Source organism: Rhamphochromis sp. 'chilingali' (genome assembly GCF_963969265.1).
Source record: "Rhamphochromis sp. 'chilingali' genome assembly, chromosome: 1".
Taxonomy (NCBI): domain Eukaryota; kingdom Metazoa; phylum Chordata; class Actinopteri; order Cichliformes; family Cichlidae; genus Rhamphochromis; species Rhamphochromis sp. 'chilingali'.
In genome coordinates this window covers 30,591,019-30,605,528 of record NC_137929.1, presented here as the reverse complement: position 1 = coordinate 30,605,528, position 14,510 = coordinate 30,591,019, and the positions used below count along the sequence as shown (strand labels likewise).

General features: G+C 41.7%; 1 protein-coding gene across 2 annotated transcripts in view; it reads right to left on the bottom strand.

Moving 5' to 3' along the window:
• The window catches only part of LOC308400958 (zeta-sarcoglycan-like), a 58,549-nt gene that overhangs the window by 2,436 nt on the left and 41,603 nt on the right, over window positions 1–14,510 (bottom strand). The window contains exons 7-8 of one of the 2 annotated variants that reach the window (XR_013972455.1): window positions 6,610–6,733; window positions 1,350–3,510 (exon numbers count right to left, since the gene is read on the bottom strand). Coding sequence is in view for 1 of the 2 variants with exons in the window: in XM_080889023.1 (XP_080745149.1) it covers window positions 3,319–3,510; window positions 6,610–6,733 (316 nt within the window). In the remaining variant the exon portion in view is untranslated. Of the gene's footprint in view, window positions 1–1,317; window positions 3,511–6,609; window positions 6,734–14,510 lie in introns of those variants that run through there. The other variant, XM_080889023.1, reaches the window with a different exon arrangement.

Below are 14,510 nucleotides of genomic sequence, written 5' to 3'. Positions count from 1 at the left end.
GGTGTGAATCCAAAGCAGGGATACTCTCAGAGGTCTTAAGCATATGGTGCGTGTTTGAGTCAAATGAATGCTTCAGCATGATCACAAATGCAAAGAGGCCGTCTTTAGCTGGGAGCGAAAACACTCAACTCCCCAATGTGAACAGATTTCCTCTCACCTGTCACCCTACTCCCTTCATACGGGGTTTATGTATTCTTACAGGTGGAGGGGAACGAGTTATTAGTTTGGAGATTTGATGCGACTTCTGAAGGGGCCTGCGGTGTTAATTGTGTGAATCGTCTAACTACCTGCTTGCCGCAGAGCCCCTCTTGAAAAGCGAGACTTTAAAATACAGCAGCCACAGAGTTCCTGCGACACCAATCGGGTTCCTTGATGGCAACTTTGGACCTAATTAGAGGCAGAAAACGTGTGAAGTGCACCCAGCCGTGAATGTACAGCAGCGGGCTCGATAATATCAGCTCTTAACCCTGCTCCTTAAACACTCTCCTCTGCCTCTTCTGTTCAGACTGCCTGTGGCAGAGAAAAAAGGTTTTATAATGCTCCTGCTCCCGTGCACGACGAACATTACGGGCAGAGAGAATTATGAAAAAGAGAGGTAGCGGCGTCTGTTAAAAGGCAGGTTTGAATCATTTCTGCTGCTTTTTCAGACTGCTGTTCATTCCTCTCCAGGCCACAGGCTGGAAAAGCAGGGCGTTTTTTTCCTCCCCCCTTCACTGGATGTGTCATCGTAAGTACTCCAAAATCTTCCCTTTTTGTCTCTCAATTTATAAGAATAAAACTCTAGGCTGGCTCCGATTAACCGGGTGGGTGCAGCGCCGTTATGCATTTTTCTGGGTGTAATTCGTCCAATCTATAGAGGCTTTGCACCATGACATCACCCTATAACACAAGCCCCTATAGTCTCTCATGCAGAGTGGAAAATGCACAAACCTTCTGCAAGAAAATGTGGCTAAAATGTTAAAGAGCTGCAATGCAACAGACAGCAGAAATGTATTCAGAAAGAATTCTGATACTTGCAGAGAAGCTAAAGCATCACAGCTATGAAAGTACTGGTGGATAACATGTTGTGTCTTTCTCTGGCTTTTCGTTTTCTTCAGCCAGAGATTTCACACGAGAGAAGAGAACCTAAATACAGTCTGCAAATCATTTACTGGCCTTAAATAAACAGGTATGTTTAAATTAAATGTAATAATATAATTTAGGTTTTTGTCTGTCACATGTCATTGCTAAACGTGCACCACACACCCTGTGGGACAAAGCTGCAGTGGCCACACAGATGACACGTGCACGGCAACTTAAAGGGTTAGTTTGGAGTTTTGTAAGTCTGGTAGTACTTGAGTATTACCTACAGCATCCACCAGTATGAAAGAGGAGGCTGGAGTACCAGCTGAGCCTCAAGACCTAAAAAGAAAGAAGCAAGATAGTGAATATCAGTTAAGGTGTACAGCATGCATTATATAAAATACCTTGAGATGACTATTAAATACATTTCCATCCATCCACGTTCTTAAACACTTGTTTAATTTAAGGTCGCAGGAAGCTGGAGACTATCCCAGCTGTCATAGCAGGAAAGGTGGGGCACGCCTTGAGCAGGTCACCAGTTTGTCTTAGAGGGCAAACACACAGAGAGACACACAACCATCCACACTCACGTCTACAGCAAATTTTGATTCACTAAGTCACCCAACGTGCATTTGTCTGGAGTTTAGTTTAGACTAATCGCAGCTTTGATGGTACACGGCTTTGCTTGTTTGTCAACTTTGCCACTAATTTCAGCTTTTGTGAGGCTTAATCTGAAGATGGTCTGTGCCTTCTTTGGTGCTGACTTGGGGAAAATAACAAACGTGCCCGGTGTATTAAATGCTTTAACAACATTCAGTATGGCAGAAACTGACTTAATAGGGTGCTTTGAAATTGGCTTGATGCAAGTTATCCAACCACACCTAATTTTTTTGTGAAGTACGACTTAAATGCACTTTCAACTTCTGCCCTACTGGTGGCGCTGTAGTACTCGAGAATCGGGGGACTTTCCCCTGTCATTGAACAAATGTCAAAGAAACACTTACCACAAGGTCCATTGACCTGCTGTTCTGGAGCTTTTGATCACATAATGTTCATTCTTTGTAGTTTAAGTTATCCTCGATTCAGCTAAACTTAATTTTCAACACAATGAATATCACATAATATGTGATATACGCTCCAAACGTGTACTCTCAATGAGACGGTCTTCCAGCTAAAGTTGTAGTACATCATGTCACAGTTATCTTAGAGAGCGAAGTCTTTGGAAATCTGTCCACCTGAACCTCGGGGAATAGTTAAATGTCAAGAACGATGAGTGCCACACAGAAACAAGTTTAATACACAGCCTCTGACAGAGTAGAAAACAAACACACACCACCTATTGAGATCATTCAAAAACAAAAACAATCTAAATTTTTTCATAGACTGCATATAAAACATGGATAAACCTGCATTTTCTTTAATGACCAGCAGAGGGCGACTCATCTTGTTGCGAAAGAAGCTCGACTGTATGAGAAAATGATCCTACTTCTCTCTTCATGAACACATTAAACCATTTTCTGTCATGTTTTGGGCTCAATCAGTATTTTCAGGGCTACTTTAACAAACGTCACCATTGGTGCCATCAAGGACAAACTGGGTAATGCGTGTAGTTAGCAAGTTTTTTTTGTATGTTTGTGCAGTGTTGCTCAGTTTGTTAGATCTAACAAAGATGTGACCATCAAAAAGCTACACTCAAGGCTTCACACACCTGTTAGCGGCTTTGCAGTGATTATGTCCATCTTTTATATTCAGTCTATGGGATTTTTAGAGGGAAAAACATCATTGTGCTTACTCCACTTTCTACCATTACAGCTAATGTCTGACTCCAGCTGCACAGACAGTTTTAGAATGAAGCCATTTAAAGCTGAAGGCACCTGTGTTTCATCCATCCCCACCTCTCCTCTTCTTCCTTATCATAAAAACAGTCACTGCCTGCCAGCACTCAACCTGGAGTAGAAAAATAAAAGTCGTGTCCTCTGAATCTAATAAGGAGATGGAGGCTCTCCTCTCCGTGTGGGATATTCCTGATTTCAGAGAGCCGCCGCGACTTCCACTGGTGGAAGAGTCCTGACCTCCTTCAACGCACTGCAGGTAGCAACCTGGATGCTTCTGTGCTGACCTGACTGCAGTCTCTCTTACCAGCTCCATCTCAGTGTCCCACTCTGTCATTTGTACCATTGGAGAGACCCATCCCGCTCTCTGCAGCTCCAGAGCAGATGTTCTAACTGTCTCCGCTCAACCGCCGCTGCTCCCAGGTCAGCTCCAGAGGCAGATGTTGCTCATGGCCTGGCAGGTGGAGCTGCTCTCTGCGGGAGAGAGGTAGATCTTGCCACTGGGACAAACGCACACCTCGTACACGGTCTGCTCCTGCGAGGCCTGCCTGGGCGACGCTGTGTAGGTGCCGAGCGGGAGGCCTCCAAACTGAACGGCGTTGGCATCTAAAAGTATCTGGAAGGACACAACGTTGGAGACAAGCTGGAAGTCATTCAAATAACACTGTCAGGGGTGTCCTGGAGTGATATAGTACCAACTGGAACTGATAAATGACTGTGGCACAATCAGTAAATACAGTAGCAGGTGGAGTGAGATACAGCAGTCCTGATCTGATGAGTTAGATCAGCAGTGAAGGTGGCCTGGAACATTAAATTGGTCTCTCTCTCTTTTTGTTTTTTTGGCCACACTAGTGGCTCAAGGGAGCAGAGTGTCAGTTGGTGGGTCGCTGCTTTGGTTCAGACTGAAATGGCTCAACAACTATTAAACAGACTGCCAAGATTTCCCAATTAGTGACTGACAATTCTCTAAACGACCATTATTAGAACTCTGGAGATCTGTTTCCATCCACCACCAGGCTCAAATGTTAAAAAGAAAAACAGAAAAGTAAAACGACTTCATTTCCACCATATCCACAGGCTCAAAGCAACTGGACAAACTCATAAATATAAGGATTGCATTGTGACTTTGTTGCAGACTGTTTGCAGTCAGTTACCACCTGCAGTCTGAAAGCAATGACATCACTAAATGCGCTGCCAGGCCTTTACTGCAGCTGCCTTCTGTCTCAGCGTTCGTGGCTCAGTTTTTGTCTCAGATAAGTGAACAGCTGGCTCGGTTGGGTTAAAAAATCAAGCAAGTGACTCATCGATTTAAGAGCATTAAATATCCTTTGCCTTCTGAAGCTCTTGGGTTGTTTTGGGATGTTTGAGGTCACTGTTCATTTGCACCGTAAAAAACCGTCCTTTTCGTTTTACAGCACTTGGCTGAATCTGAGCAGGAAGTAGAGCCACGGCCCAGAATTTAGCCTGCTTCTTTTATCAGCATTCACAACAAGAGACTACAAAAACCCAGCCAAGGCTGATCATTTCCTCCGCACCATGCACGAGTTCCTGGATCCAGAAGGATATCTGAATTTAGACTAGTTTGTAAAATGACAAATTTGAAATAAATAAGTTGAGCCAAGCCCAGGCTCTGGCCAAGTTTTCATGCAAATCATCTTCAACTTTTTGAGTCATCCGGCTAACAAACAGACTAAATAAACAAACCACATAACCTCCTTGCTGAAGCTAATTAATACTACAGACCTAGCTCCACAGGTAGCCGTACATGCAATCACAATGAATCCTTTGCTTTGGATAATTAGTCCTTGCTTTCCCTCTCTTTCCATCATCCAGGTAACAAGGGCAGAGGGTACTGATACGCCAGAGTACTGCAATAGTTTGAGAGATAATACTGTATTGATACAGACCCATCAAATATTGATATTTTAATATATGATCTGCAAAGACAATACTAACTTTTTAGCCCTAGAATAATAAAAGAAATTACTTTAACAGTTCAACAGATGGTGATCTTGTGTTTTTTTTTCCCCAAGTGACATCGGCATACGGGAGGAAGTTTTTAAAACAGATGGCAGCATTGTAGAAAAAAAGAAGTTTGGATTTACAAAAAAGGAGGGACAAAGGTGGATATAATACACGGGAGTGTCATAAAATACTCTGGGAGAACTATGAACATTAGCTTGGCTGATGCAAATTTTCGGTTATTCTCTATGTGTGACCTGCTCATAGTGATCTTTGCTAAATCTAATTTTCTACATTATAAAATTCTTCAAACTAAAATGAATTATTCGATTTTGCAGCACGTGCTCTCACACTGAAACCGAAAAACTGCTCTGACACTGGAGACAGCTACAAATAATTAATTAAAAGGGAGCTGCTGCACATCCACCTTTACCTGACATATTTACCTCAAACAAAAGCAAAAGATTTACACGACAAAACAAATGTCAGGTTCTTACATCACTTTTAGGGTGTTTTTAAAAAGTCGCCAGATGAGCCCCTTTCTCTTTTTTTCACTCGTCTCCATAATTTCCCCTCATCACAGTCTTGATCCTTTGCTCATACCGAGGCTCCTAGCTCGCGGTTGGCTCTGAGCTCTGAATAGCTTTAGCTTTGTTCGTGTTGCCTTTGTTAGTTTCATGAAAACGTTCATGTTTGTGAAGGTGAAATAGTATCTGGTTGGGTTTATTATTAGAGACGTTTTCGTGGTGGTCCACCATACAGTTTACTTTGGCAAACTTTCTGTCCTCACTGCTGGCTGCTGTCTCTACAAAACAACCAACACTGGGACCACTGACAAAACTACCTCCCAATTCAGAGCTAAGAAAATATTTATAGGTGCCTTTCAAGAAACTCAAGGACACCTGGCTGTGCAACTACGTGGAGGACAAAAAGAAGCATTTTCCCCTCCCCAATCTCAAGGCACTGGAACCCAGGTGTGTGACACCTTTTGATGGATACAGCTGTACCCAGGCTCTACAGAGAGGTCAGGCATAAATGTGAGTACAGCAAAGGGTTGCATTAACTTGAGACATCTGGACATTACATGCTGTGGATTCATATGTGGCTCATTATCTCACCGATGACTGGCTACTGCTGCTTAAAATACCTTTAATAGTACAGCAGCCCACACATTTGAATTCAGTCGCACACAATGTAACACAATGTAGCACAAACAGCTCAGTCTGTCAGGTGCATGCAACATTTTGATGGGTGTTAATGACCGTGTTGGTCAGTCTGTCTGCTTCACAGTTCTATTTTGCTGCAATAAAATGACAGAAATGCGAGAACTTTACAAAGTAAAAGAAAGAGATGCTGACCAAGTTTGGAAAAAAAGGGAATAAATCGCAATATATGTTAATGTGATACTCAGCATATAGCAAAACGTTTAAAATCGCAATAATATCACATCAGGAGTATCATGACAGCGGTGTTCTTGACTTGAATAAATACTGCATTTGCATTTTTCATGAATATAAATTGAACACTTGGAATCAACTCCAGACTTGTGAGTTCCTTAATTTATGATTAAAGAAACAATGACAGATCTTTAAGTCTGTGAAAATGGAAAGACTATAAAAAAAGTCTCTTATTTCCTCCTGTGTTAAAGCTAAAACTACTCAGTCACATTTGATTGCTTCATATCACATGCCTTGTGGTAGAATATTTAAAACAAATATATAGATATACATATATAGAAACGAATGCTCCTCACCTCTCCTTCAGTGGACTCTAGCCGTAGATCCTTGCGACCGCTGACCTTCAGCGACCCTTCAGCGGCACTCACTTCCACCCCTCTGGGAGCCTCCATGGTCAGGGTTCGTGTGGGAGACTCGAGCCTGACAAAAAAAAAAGAAGCAGCTCAGTGATGCAGCGGATGAGCTCATTGATTTAATCTGCTTATACTTTCAGCATGTTTGCATTATTAAAACGTTGCCTTTCAGTTGGATTTAATAGCTAAGGATACAAAATTCATTCAAGGTTACACTGATTGTTATTCAGTTGATATTTTATACATCTCTCCGTGTTTAGGCCAGATTAATGACGCGAATAGTCTTTGTTTTCATAACAAATCCAAGGATTTCAAATTTGAGTCAAAATGTCTCAAATTTAACAAGAAAGAAGGAAAGAAAGCGCACTGATATTTCTGTCTGAGCAAGTGCAGCTTGGGGTTTGCCGTACCAACTGCTTCCCTACCGGAGGAATATTAAAGCTGCTGTTCATGTTTAAATAGCTGCTTTCATTATTCCAAAGCAGTATGGCTGTCCTAAACAGCCCATAATTGTATCAGCTGATGTTGACCTTCAGCCACGCTGAGGCTAATGCAATTTGCATTTTCCTCCTGTGGACTATTTGTTTACACAGGGAAAGATAAGTGTGAGAGCCAATCAATGTGGAATTTGTTTTCATAACTCATAACCGTTTCAAATTGATTCCGCCCCCCCCACGCGCACATCTCTCTCAAATCTGTTTTCAATGAATTTTAAATGGAAGACTTTAAGGAGCTGCCTTTAAATCGCTTAAATCTCCATACGCTCTGAAAGTGACACACATTTTGGATTATGCACTAGTGGAAATAAGGGTGCGAAGAAAGACGAGCAAACGAATTTCATCTGCATTTGAAAAGCCTGTCAGTAGATACAGTCTGAAGGGGATCTGTGAAAACGTGCCTTTGACCCGGGATTGTTTGTGCTCTAGACGTGAAGGAATAAAGAAGATAGAGTGGCTTTTCTTTTAATACCCATCTATTGTTTTCTCCGTGAAAGCTGTTCAGTGAGCAGATACGCCACGCTTCAGCATACAGTGTTATGACATGTTTGTTTGCGTATTACGTTTTCCAATTCAATTTTAATCTCAAACCCTTCATGTTGTTGGTTTTGTGAATGCAAATAACGGCTTATTACAGAAAAAAGGCAAGAATGTAATTTTAAGTACTAATTTGAAATTTTTTATTTATTGTGTAAAAACAAACAAACCCAAAACGAAAAAAAAAAACAACCTCATTCATCTCCAGTGGCAGCACTCAAAATCCCATCTCTCCTCTTAAACCCCCCAATAATTATTTGTTAAGAGTCTGCTGATTCTCTATGGACAGGGCAGTCATTAAAAGATCCATTTAAAACACCGTCCACTGAGCCGTGTCGTAAGAAATCTGTGATATGTAATGCATGAGCCTGTGATATTTTCACTCCATTCAAAGCAGTTCTGTCATCACCCACTGTGCGCACACACACACGCACACACACAGCAGAGCAGGCGCTTCTGCCAAAAGACAAAGTGCTCAATTTCCATGAGTGCTTGTTTCAGGCACAGTCCAGAAGAAAAAAAAGCATTAAATGAATTAAGTTAAAAATGTCTCTTCGGTTTTATAACCGTCTCAGACTCCTTCCATTATCATGTATGGCCTTTGTGAGGCTAACGCAGCAGCGTGAAGTCACACTTCACTCTGCCTGAGACTGACTGGTGTAATAAATAAATAAATAAACCCAGCAATCACTAACGACATATCAACTGGAATTCATCGATGGCTGCTCAAGACATGTGTACATTAGATTCATTTAAATCCAATATTCCTGATAACTGTATTAAATATAGTGAATGGAAAAGAGCCGTGTGTGAGTTTAATAAGTTCCACATGTTAAAAGGTTGACACTAACATTTAGGCCAGCATCAGCACTTTCTGGCATTGATAAAATGTTTAATTTCCTTTTTTTTTTTTGCTTTGCTGATGATAGAAAGGACCATTGTTTTTTTGTGCGTGGGGGGGTTTGTTTTGTCTTCTAGTTTTGTTATTTTGTTTAATGTTGTGCTTTTTTGTGAAGTGTTTTATTGTGTTTGTGCTTTTAAATGCCAGGTTCTAATTTACCACAGTAGTTATCTGTTTTTCTTAGTAAGCTGTGAATCATTAGAAGCCGTCGCTCAGGGGGTGCAGATGAAAATGGCCTTTAAGCTAAATCTAGCACACTATACACTCGCTGGCCAATTTGTTAGGTAGACCTGTTCAGCTGCTTGTTAATGCAAATAATTAACCAGCAAGTCACATGGCAGCAAGCCAAAGCATTCAGGCATGTAGACATGATCTAGAGTACCTGCTGAAGTTCAAACTGAGCACTAGAATGGGGAAGAAAGGTGATTGTTGCCCTGGCTTCATGTTTAGGGTCGTTGTCCTGCTGCAAGGTGAACCTCCGCCCCAGTCTCAAGTCTTTCGCAGACTCCAAGAGGTTTTCTTCCAAGATTGCCCTGTATTTGGCTCCATCCATCCTCCCATCAACTTTGACCAGCTTCCCTGTCCCTGCAGAAGAGAAGCTCCCCCAGAGCACGATGCTGCCACCATTATATTTGACAGTGGGGATGGTGTGTTCAGAGTGATGTGCAGTTTTCCGCCACACATAGCGTTTTGCATTTTGGCCAAAAAGTTCAATTTTGGTCTCATCTGACCAGAGCACTTTCTTCCACATGTTTGCTGTGTCCCCCACATGGCTTGAGGCAAACTGCAAACGGGACTTCTTATGGTTTTCTGTTAACAATGGCTTTCTTCTTGCCACTCTTCCACAAAGGCCAACTTTGTGCAGTGCACGACTAATAGTTGTCCTATGGACAGATTCCCCCACCTGAGCTATAGATCTCTGCGGCTCGTCCAGAGTCACCATGGGCCTCTTGGCTGCATTTCTGATCAGCGCTCTCCTTGTTCGGCCTGTGAGTTTAGGTGGACGGCCTTGTCTTGGTAGGTTTACAGTTGTGCCATACTCCTTCCATTTCTGAATGATCGCTTGAGCAGTGCTCTGTGGGATGTTCAAGGCTTGGGAAATCTTTTTGTAGCCCAAGCCTGCTTTAAATTTCTCAATAACTTTATCCCTGACCTGTCTGGTGTCTAAATCCAATCGAGAATCTGTCGCAAGATCTGAAAACTGCTGTTCACAAACGCTGTCCATCTAATCTGACTGAGCTGGAGCTGTTTTGCGAAGAAGAATGGGAAAGGATTTCAGTCTGTAGATGTGCAAAGCTGGTAGAGACATACCCTAAAAGATTGGCAGCTGTAACTGCAGCAAAAGGTGGTTCTACAAAGTATTGACTCAGGGGGCTGAATAATTACACACACCCCACTTTGCAGTTATTTAATTGTAAAAAATGTTTGGAATCATGTATGATTGTTGTTCCACTTCTCACGTGTACACCACTTTGTATCGGTCTTTCACGTGGAATTCCAATAAACTTGATTCATGTTTGTGGCTGTAATGTGACAAAATGTGGAAAAGTTCAAGGGGGCTGAATACTTTTGCAGGCCACTGTATAGTGCTTTTCTACGCTTTCTGAGCACTCAAAGCGCTTTACACCGTTCACACAAGCACTTTTCTTCTAAGCTCTTTCTATATAACACCTATACTCATTCATACTCTAATCGATGCATCGAAGAGCAACTTGGTGTTAGTATCTTGCCCAAGGATATTTGGCATGCAGACAAATTGAACCATCAACCTTCCGATTAGCAGGTGATCTGCGCTACCTCCTGAGCTAGAGCCACTCCAGTGGAGTTAGTGCCCCTTGAATCAGTGATTCAGGCTGGTGGTGTAATGGTGTTGGGGATAATTCCTTGGCAAACTCTGAGCTCCTCAGTACCAACTGACCAAAGTCTAAACACCACAGACTACCTGAGTATTGTTGCTGATCATGTCCATCCCCCTTTATGACTGCAGTGTACCATCTTCTGATGCCTGCTTCCAGTAGGATAGCGCACCGTGTCACAAAACTCAAATCATCTCAAACTGGTTTCTTGAACACAAAAATGAGTTCACTATGCTTAGATTGTAAAAAAAAAAAAAAGAGCACCTTTTGGGATGTCCAAATCTTCTTCAACTGCGTGATGCTATTGTGTCAATATGGACCAAAATCTTTGGGGAATGATCCAGAACTTTCTTGAATCTGTGCCACAAAGAACTGAGGCAGTTCTGAAGTCTACAATGGGGCTCTAACCCAGTACTAGACGCAAGGTCAGTGAGTGTGTACAGTCTGCATTTAACATTTTTGGATTGACTTGATTGAGTTGTTTGTGTTCTGCTTCTCAAATTTAACAAATCAGCAGTTAAATTTCTCTACCGTGTCACAGATTTCAACCACATTTTAAAAGACTTGGGTAAAAATACAGAAAAACACAGCTTTTCATCAAACATTTTTTAAATTAGTTCAACATTTTTTTTTTACAAAGTTGGTAAACTGTCTTCTGCCTTTGCAGAAGAATGGGAAAATGTGATAAAACATTAAATGAGTTTTTCTTAAAATGTCACAATTCCCCAAAACGTTACGATCATTAGGCTGACTGATGAGGGCGTCAGTTAAAAGAGGTTGACGCATCCACCATATTTCAGGGCTTTGAAACGTAAAGCCGTCACAAGTGATAACTTATCTGGTATTTGCAGTCGTAAAGGCTGTTTATGACAGGCTCTCCCGCTCTCTGGGAAACCTGACCAACCTTTTGTGGTGTATTCAAGCTGACCTTTACGTCCACATAAAGGTCACCGTATCACAGAGCTTTGGAGGAAAATAGCTGTAGGATGTGCTGATGACCAAAAAGGTGATACCAAAGAGAAAGAGATTTGTTTAAATAGTGCATATCTAGCATGTTTGCTTGGGGGGTGAAAGACTAATTTATTTTTATATGTTACTATCACTTACAGGGATCCACTGGGCTTTATATACTACCATCTTTATCAGTTTCCCTTTTAGCACAAGTTCAATAACTGGTTGTGGTGAATGTGTGGCAGTACCCAAAAACTATCTCAAACATTACACAGCAAAAGAAAAACTTTCCAAAACTACTACAGCATACCACTAAACAGTAATGTGATGGGTGCAGAATGAAAAAAAGGTAATATGCTACTGTTTTCCCCACCATAAATATGAAAGCTATATTCAGGCTTGTGGCCACAAAAACATAGGATGGAGTATGAAAAATATAAAACATGGACAGAATTTAAACTATGCCACAATGGAAGGACACATATTCATCAACATGGAAAGCTTCATATTAGCAGCTGATCAGAAACATTTAAAAGGGCCTCTTTAGATACACTATTAGAAATCTCATCTTTAAGGTAAAAGCCATGCATGCACAGACATTACTTGAACTCCCAGTGAACTCTTTCAGATGCAATCTAAAATGGCACAACAAAAGAGGCAGGACATGAATGGTTTTTGCAGTACAAAACTAAAATCAACCTAATTGTTCCTCAGGTCACAATCTCCTGTCAGGCGAGTAAAATATAGAACCCACCCAAACTTAAACCAAACATGAGTCATGAAGAGACACCATCTCTGCCAATCACCAGTGGTCGACGCCACCACCAACCCCAGAAATGTGATATTATGGACACGTCATCCACCGACTGCTCATGAGCATACATTTCCTGTCTTATCAACCCGCCCTTTAGTAATCTCCCATAGGAGAGACAAAGAGGATGGAACATCCATCCATCCTCATCCGCTTTGAAATGGCTCAAACTGTTCAAATACACAGAAAATATGACACAGGTCAGATGCTGTAGTATCAGAAATCTTTCAGACCAATTGAAATATGTAAACTGCAGACAGCTTCAACTCAACGCAATTACAAGGCGTTTACAACAAGGTGCAAACCAGCTCGTTGCACTAAACGATGAGAAGGGCATTTACATTTCACCAGAAAACATCTAAAAGAGCCTGCACATGCCTGAAGAAAATCTTTTGAGAGACAAAGCCAAGGTTTACTTGTACCAGAATGATAGACAGAGAAAAGTATAGAGAAGGAGAGAAACTGCTCGTGATCCAGAGTTAATGTATGGGCATGTAAGGCTGCCAGTGAAACCAGGCCACGAGTGTTTATTGATGATGTGACTGCTGACAGAAGGATGAACTGTGAAGTGTACACGGCTCTACTCTCTGCTCAGATTCAGCCAAAATAATCTGCACATCACCCAAAGCGTAATGCGAAAGCAACCCAAGAACTTCTCAAAGAAAACAAATGGGATGTTCTTCAACGGCCAAAAGTAGAGACGCACAAACATGCACGAAGTGAAGGTGTTCTCATTAAAAGCCTGGCAAAGCATCTCAGCAATCCTTACATTTAAAATGATGTCCAATTACATTTGAGCCACAGCTAATGGAGTACTTTTGTTATAAATGAAATAAAAGCTGAGAGTCTGCACTTCAGTTACATATTGTCTGTTTGACTTTAAATACAATGTGGTGGTGTACAGAGGCCAATTGTGTAGCTGTCCAAATACTTAAGGACCTAACCGTATGCTGAGATTTGATGGCGTCTGGACCTTTAGGAAGGGGGTACGATAATAGATATCCCAAAAGCTCCACACACTTGTCCATGTCTTTACTTATGAAGACACATGGAGAAGCAAGTACGACAGTGAATCAGTATCCCTAACAAGGTTTACACCAATTATTTCCAATATATCTGTAAGTAATGTTATCAGCAGTCCAAACATTCTTCATCTGGTCTACAAGACCATTGCAATAACCAAGAAACAATATTTCACTGCTGCAGTCAAAATAAGAGGAAAAGAACATGTGCACACTTCTGTAATAACTCTGTGCTCCCTAACTGGTAGCAGTAGTAGAGTCCGACCAGAGCTAAGTGGGAACAAGAAGAGTTTTTATCTCTTTAATGAACATGTCAGTCATGTGTGGACACGGCTAGAGCACGGACTGTCCTCAGAGCTGCTTAGATAAACTGTAGACAGACGTGCAGCTGGCCGCATTGCAGAGGAGAGCTCTAGTAGCAGAAAGTTACAGAGAAAACGAAATGAAAAACTATTTTTCTGCTCTCTGATTCTGGGCCTGATTCATCATGTGATGTCTGCACTGTAAGAACCCAGAGAGCCTTCAAATCCTGTCTGTCCTGCCTTTGCTGCTTAATGTCAGACTTGTCTCACTGCAGATTCCTGTGTGGGTTCAAGCAGCAGTTTATAGCCAGCAAAAAAAAAAACCCCAAAAAACTGAGTATGTTCGTTCTTGATACAATTGAGACCTGGAGACTTTGTGTCACATTGATTAGAAGTGAATCTACCATCTGTTGTCAAGAGATGTCAAAAGAATAGATGAAGTCTCCCTAAGTGTATGCAAACTAGATGACAGAAGTATCGCAGCTACACCAGGATAATATCACAGCAGTATCACACAGCTTCCTTTGCCTGTCCTGATGGATTTGGGACATTCGCATTAGGAATCAGAGCACCATCCTTCAGAATGAGATGTGAAATTATGTCATTATGTAATTGACAGAAACATTTTAATATTTAAGCCTATAATTGTGGGCTACAAGCAAGCTGCTCCTTATCATCAAGCTAAGAGGGCAGTTAGGTAGAGAGTCGGAGCCAAGTTTACAGCAATTATCTCTCTCGTTTTGTCTCAAACTCAGTCTCGGGGGCGCATTTTACGAGTGGAACTGAACTAAAGAAATTACTGTGGGGCGAGGGAGCTGATCGGAGTCTGAAAACAGCTATGTCTAAAGGTAATGAAGCTGTGAGCTGAGAGCAAGAGATGACAAACTGGTGCCTCTCCAGCAGGACCAGATCCGCTTCATAACTGCAATCCCCTCGTTTTACAGACCTAACATCAAGAGTTCTCTTC